Source organism: Solea solea, chromosome 20 (assembly GCF_958295425.1).
Source record: "Solea solea chromosome 20, fSolSol10.1, whole genome shotgun sequence".
Classification (NCBI taxonomy): Eukaryota; Metazoa; Chordata; class Actinopteri; order Pleuronectiformes; family Soleidae; genus Solea; species Solea solea.
In genome coordinates, this window is record NC_081153.1 from 15,033,257 (window position 1) to 15,040,173 (window position 6,917).

General features: G+C 43.6%; 1 protein-coding gene across 1 annotated transcript; it reads left to right on the forward strand.

Moving 5' to 3' along the window:
* The first annotated feature begins 224 nt into the window (after positions 1-224).
* klhl38a (kelch-like family member 38a) lies at positions 225-4,224 on the forward strand. Its single transcript, XM_058619365.1, has 4 exons — positions 225-842; positions 1,855-3,211; positions 3,320-3,425; positions 3,720-4,224. The coding sequence occupies exons 1-4, from the start codon at positions 838-840 to the stop codon at positions 4,007-4,009; spliced, it is 1,758 nt and encodes a 585-aa protein (XP_058475348.1). The 5' UTR covers positions 225-837; the 3' UTR covers positions 4,010-4,224.
* The last annotated feature ends 2,693 nt before the right edge of the window (positions 4,225-6,917 follow it).

Consider the following 6,917-nt stretch of genomic DNA (forward strand, 5'->3'; position numbering starts at 1 on the left):
TATTCCATCCATCCATCCGTCTTCTACCGCTTTATCCTCCACGTGAGGGTCGCAGGGGGGTGCTGTGCCACTCTCAGCTGACACTGGGCCTTAAAGCATATTGTTTATAAATTAACCACAAAGCTAAAAGGATGAGGTAAGACAAGATATGACTAGTGAATAACATTAACAATAAAATAAAGTAGTTATATTGGTGTCATTTTTGCAATGTGCCACACACACAATGCCACAAACGAACTGGCGCCTCACACAGGTGACTGGTAGCTCACCACCACACCTTGAGCCCAAATCAGCTGTTTCCCCTGATCAAGATGGCCCATCAGCACCGCTCTAAATTTACCTTCATCTTGGGTTACACACATGATGGAGGGGAGGTGGGACACTGAAACTGTACAGGAAGCCAGGCGAGGGTTAGTGGTTCAGGGCCACTTTGATTAAGGCGCAGCCTGGGTGTCCTCAGTGGTTGACTCCGGTCCCCCACGATGGTTCTCTCTCCCATGGCTCTTATAAACACTCTCTCCACCCAACCCTGGTAAATCTGTTAAGCTGGCAACTGGGTACCAAACAGTTCTGTGTCACATGAGAGGCCTGGCTGGAGTCAGAGTGGCCCAGGATACTATTCTTAGTTGCAGGAATGTACACAGCAGCCTCATGGCGAGCGCCGCAGTGCCTAACTGGAGAGCCTTGTTGTTGCTGTGGGTCATGCTGCTTGTCGTTCCCTGAAAACAGAACCCAATTTCTCTCTGGAATACGATTTGATTTATTTTGCAGGTGGAACTGATATTGTTTTAAAAGAGGCTGTCAAGAGATTCTGGATATTGTTTACTCTCTGAGGGCATGAGGTAAGGATTCATCCAGTCACAGATGATGCTGATGTGAGTCATTTGACTTTAACATCGATATTATATTTTGGAGAAAAAAATGTGTGAAGTCTTGTTGAGTTTTTACAAGAGACAGCATTACAATAAAAATGATTACTATAATAACAAACAACTTTGTACACTGTAAAATAAATAAAACACAATATCCAGTCAATATAAAAAGATAAATAAAAGAAGGCATACAATTTAAAACAATTACTATAAAGTCTAAGAACATTAACATTGATATAAAATAAGTAATACATGTAGAGACGTATATGTAGATTGTAGTGTCATCATCATCATTTAATATTGTGCCACTAATCTAGCTGTCTAGATAATGTTTAATGATGCCATTGTTTTTTTGTTTTTTAAATACTCTATTTTAACTGATTCCAAATAAATCAGTAATGATGCCGTTTATTGTAAGAAACACGTGGTCCTAGTGAAAGCTCTGAGAGAAAATAGTGTGGACAAATGTCACTCACACAATTTGGCAAATCACTGTGTACAATAACAATTAGAGGTCCAAATATATCACACATGCTGGGTTCATAAGTGAGAGTAAATCAGGAGCTGTCCTGGGAGTGATTAGAAGCCCAATGGGATTCCATCTCTTTAAACAGCAGCATTTAGACAGACTGTAACTCAGAGAGGGGAAAGTAATAGTATAATATAAATAATATATAAATAATAGTAACAGAACCAGAAAAAAGAAGAGACAAAGAGATGGTGTCTTGACACAGCACAGCTTTATAACAGACATGTGCTCTAATGCTACATTGATGCACAAAGATAATTTAAGAGTTCATAAAAAAGAAATGTGTGAGTCAGCCGCCCTGCATGTGATGGAAGAGTTTACACGTAAGCAAATAAATGATGACAGGGATCCACATAGTTATTCTGAGGGCAGAGCCAAATATACCAGATAAAAGTGTTTCATTGCACTCTTCCTGGAGTCTCCTCACCTTCCCTCGTTTTCTGCTTTGCACAGAATGGCCTCCACATCGTGTGGGGTTTTCTCTTTCAAAGACTCCGAACTTCCCTCCCACCTGCTGACCCAGCTCAACGTCCTCCGGCAGGAGCGCATACTGACGGACGTCCTGCTCTGCGCGGAGCACCGCGAGTTCCCCTGCCACAGGAACGTCCTGGTGTCCAGCAGCCCGTACTTCCGGGCCATGTTCTGCAGCAACTTTCTGGAGAGCAGTCAGGCCCGTGTGAATCTGAAGGGAATCTCTTCCACTGTCATCAGTAGCATTGTGGACTATGTCTACACAGGCTGCATCACTATCACCATGGAGATTGTGCTCCCGCTCATGCAGGCCGCCTCCATGCTTCACTATGGAGGCCTCTTTGAGGCCTGCTCGTTGTTTCTCCAGGACCAGTTGAGTCCAGAAAACTGTCTGAGCATGATCCGGCTCTCTGAGATCCTGCACTGTGAGAGTTTGAGGGAGAGAGCGAAGGAGATGGCTGTGAGGTGTTTCTCTGACGTTGCTGCCTCGGAGGACTTCTGTGAGTTGTCTCTCCCCGAGCTCATGTGTTACCTAGAAGATGACCGCCTGTGTGCCGAGGAGGAGCAAGTGTTTGAGACCCTGCTGGCCTGGATCCACCACGATCCGTTCTCACGACGTGGAGCAATCCATGACCTCTTCAAGAAAGTCCGGCTTCGCTACATCCATCCGACTTACCTCTTCCAGTTTATTGCAAACGACCCTCTGGTGCAGTCGTCCACACTGTGCACTGAGATCATCGATTCAGTGCGTCGCCTCATGCTCACAGTCAGCAATAAGTGTGGTCGTGAGCTCAAGCCACTTTGGACCACACCGCGCCGGTACACCTGCAGAGAAACACTGGTGGTGGTGGGAGGACGCAAGAACAATGAACAAACATCAAGAGAAGCTCTGCTTTATGATGAACGCACTCAGCGTTGGCAATGGTTGGCCAAACTCCCTCTGCGGCTCTACAAAGCTGCGTATGTGTGTATTCACAGCATCCTCTATGTGCTCGGCGGGCTCAGCCTGTGCATCACATCAGGTGACAGCTCAGTCAGTGCCACAGTTTACACTCTCTCCCTCAAAACCAACCAGTGGAGAACTGCTGAGCCCATGTCAGAGCCACGATATGCCCACCAGAGTGTGTCCTACCTGCACTTTATATTTGTGTTGGGAGGCATCGGGGTAGACAAGCAAATCTCTCAGTCCGTAGAAAGGTATAACAGTATGTTTAATCAATGGGAGGACATGGCACCGATGCCCACGGCGGTGCTGCATCCGGCTGTTGCAGCAAGTGATCAGAGGATCTACGTTTTTGGAGGCGAGGATGCCATGCAGAATCCAGTCAGACTGATACAGGTAGATAAGACCCATCCTGTTAGTACTGTATGTGTGGAGAGAGTTCTTGAAGTTCTCCAATGGTGTAGAAAACAGGCTTGACGGTTGGTGTTTGTCACCTGTCAACAGGTGTATCACATCTCCCGCAATTTGTGGTCGAGGCTAGAGACGAGGACAGTGAAAAATGTTTGTGCCCCTGCTGCTGTCATAGAGGATAAGATCTACATCATAGGAGGTGAGTTCAGATTTTTCCCCCGACAAAACAAACAAGTTGTCCCCGAGTGTTTCTAGAGTTTTGCAGCGGACATGTTTACAATGAATGCTAATCTTTAAATGATGCAGGAGGACACGTGAACACATGAAAACCTTAAACCAGCAATATGTAAAAGGTGCATTTGTTGGGGGAGTATTTTCTTCTGGTGCCCCAGCAGAGTCAATATCAATTGTGATGATGTTGCTTTGTTGTTATTTTGCCAATAAGAAACATACATACATACATACATAACCAGACCTACATTGTAATTTCCAGGGTACACCCGGCGAATGATAGCCTATGACACCAAAGCCAACAAGTTTGTTAAGTGTGAGAATCTAAAGGTGCGCAGGATGCACCACAGCGCCACCGTGATTAACAACAAGCTCTACGTCACCGGTGGACGCATCCTCAACAGCCACGATGTCATCGAGGACTCGGACTGCTTCGAGTGTTATGACCCAAAGACTGACATTTGGACCTCAAAGGGCTCTTTGCCATACAAGCTGTTTGACCACGGCTCTCTGCCGCTGGTCTGTGTTTCCAACAGACCCAACCCACCATGACCCACGTCACGCTGCGCTTCATCTCTCCTTTGCCGTGGTTAATCAGCCTCCGAGTGTACAAATGGGGAACCCGTTTCAAAACTGACTGCATTCCATCACACGGCTCAGACTTGGCAGTTTGTTATGCCAAGTTGAATTCCATGTCAGTCAGAGGATAAGCTCAGCTGATGTGCAGAGATGCCATGTCCTCAGGCATCTGAGGTGGAAATGAACCCCAGACATGACAAGGGGCAGTTGTGCTTGCACGACAAGCAGCTGTTTGGACACTTTACACTATTAATGTTTTTATTCCCTAGACATGTGTGCACACCATATGACTTTTATATAAAAACTAAAAACATGAAGATTGTTGCTTCACCTGTGTTAAAAAATGGCCGATAAGATGGCTGATGCAGTTGCACTTTGTAGAAAACACATTCCTTCGTGACCCACATGGTTCTAAGACAGCATTTAACGGTGAGCTGTGACACAAAATGGTCAAGCTCCAATGACAAAGTACATCAGTGTATCAGAGTCTACTGAAATGACGATTTGGGTTAGCCAACAACCCCCAACAAAGCAAGAAAAGCTCCACATCACCGGCCTTTTCATCATGTGGATATCACGAAAATGGCTTCACAGGCAGCAGTGTTGATGTGAGGACTTGTGACAATGCCGCAGTTGAGTGTTAAGAAAGGGTTTTGGGGAGAATTTTCAAGGTTTGCAGCCTACACTGTTTCACTCTTTCACACATTTAATGACCTGAAATCATTCTTACACTCATGAGGAAACAGCAGGACAGCATGAGAAGATACCACATGTAGCTGTTTGTTAACGGCCAATGTTTTGGACGTTAGGGAGTATAAATTAAGTGTTTGACCAGTCTCTGGCCTAAGTGACGTTTTCCATTGAAACCCAAAAAGATCATGTGTGGCACACATCTGTCCAATGAGTCCCATCTATTTCAGATTGCTGCAGATCCACAATGTACTGCTGTCACTTACATAATCCTTTTTCTGTCAAATCTATCATTTCTTGATTGATGGTGATGAAAAACAAAGAAAATCCTGTATTGCTTTTAATATGAAAGAACAATAAAAGAACAACCCGTACAGTGTGTGTGTGTTTTGGTTGGTGGTCCCAAGTTGAACTATGATTTTAAAAGTTCCCCATTTGTCTGCAGACTGGCTGAGACACATGTAACACACGGAAAGGCAGTTAACACGGACATGGAAACATGTTCACCAGCTATCAGGTGACACACATTTGTTCCCCATTCATCATTAAGGACCAGAGCAGCATCCACAGAAATACTGCATTATATATAACTCCGGTGTCATATCATAGTTATTATGATTGAACGTCAAAACAGTTTATCGAAGACAAAGTGACACAAGGGTTTATGTTACAGGAAGACTGACAAGTGTCGACCTCTTGACCCTTTAGTCCATGTTCTCTTCACACAAAGTGGAAGCAATCCATGTTGGAGCTCCACATGTTGCCTTAATATGTAGTTACACGCCCAACATACAACACACACACACAGGATGGACAGTGTTTGTGTGCGTGTGTGTGTTCTGTCAAGGGTGGATTTGTTTGCAGCCCTGCAATGAAGCCAACATTAGGTAAAGAAATCTAGGATCCGATTTCACGCTTATCGTTTTAATCTCAGCTCATTAGCGGAAAAACATTGAAACCGCACCCTAAAGGGAATTTCATTACAGAGTTATGTCGCTTCCCCCATTGGCCGATCACACACACGTGTTCAATGTGAACAACAAACTGACCATCAGCTGAGTCACATATCATGTGTTCCTGTCGGTTACACAGGTCAGCATTCAAGAACATTCTGTTCAAACTTTGACTGAGCTGCTGCTGAATACACAAGTCTATTCAGACTTTCTATTTTTTTTTTTAAATTGGCCATGTTTGCTATCCGTCTGTACATAGAAACCAGTGTGTGAGAGTCACTCTTGAGGGAAGCTGCAGCCCGGCAGGTTATTTTCAGTGTCTGTTACTAACCTATCAAGAGGCAGCATTGCCAGCCAAAACTGTGCGAGACCTTACACACACACACACACACACCAAATTAACATGCAGGCATCAGCATAACCAATATTCACCACTGCTGAATAACAGGCTTTTCCAGTATTTACATTTTTACTTCTTTTTATACATAAAGTTTAACTGGGAAATCATTACTGCCAAGTGTAAACCAACCCTCCCCAAGTCCCTCATATGTACTGATCTATCTATCTATCTATCTATCTATCTATCTATCTATCTAGTTCAGTACATTTACCCATGTACCCATCTCAACCTAATTATGCATGTAGAAACAGTAACATTTATTTTACAAGTTATTCTGTAAAAACTTAGAGCCGAGTTGAGAAATATCTTCATTCTTTTCTTTGTTACGTGCCCAGCAGTGACACTTACATTCTGAAAATGAGGCCCTGTCCCCCTACGAGTGAGTCTAAAAAGTGCAGAATTAGCGTTGCAGTTTCAAGCCTCGGACCAGGTGACCAAGTGTCACTGGTGGGCACGTAACAAAGAAAAGAATGAAGATATTTCTCAACTCAGGGGAAACTGAGGTTGTGAAGCACAATGTTCAAAAATACTATGCAAATCGGTGAAGTATTCCTTTAAACAAATCAAAACAAAACAATTATTCAGTCAAAATATAATATAATAAACCATTATATACGTTCATAAAACTGTATGCTTCTCCTCCTGATTGAGCAACAACCCATTAACCGGAACCTAAATCACCTTTGCCTAATGGAGAGCACGTCATCCTGCTAAGTGGTGGGAGGTTCCAAAAAAAAAAAAAAAAAGTCTCTTACAATCATAATTTCTACAATAGTTACTTGTTTTATTAACTATTAGCGATTAAAATGCATCAATGCTGAGGTGTGCTTTAAAATGT

Coding starts and splice junctions, on each gene's coding strand:
- klhl38a (XM_058619365.1), top strand. Junction 3,212..3,319: donor ATCCAGTCAGACTGATACAG/GTAGATAAGACC, acceptor ACCTGTCAACAG/GTGTATCACATCTCCCGCAA. Junction 3,426..3,719: donor TAAGATCTACATCATAGGAG/GTGAGTTCAGAT, acceptor TGTAATTTCCAG/GGTACACCCGGCGAATGATA.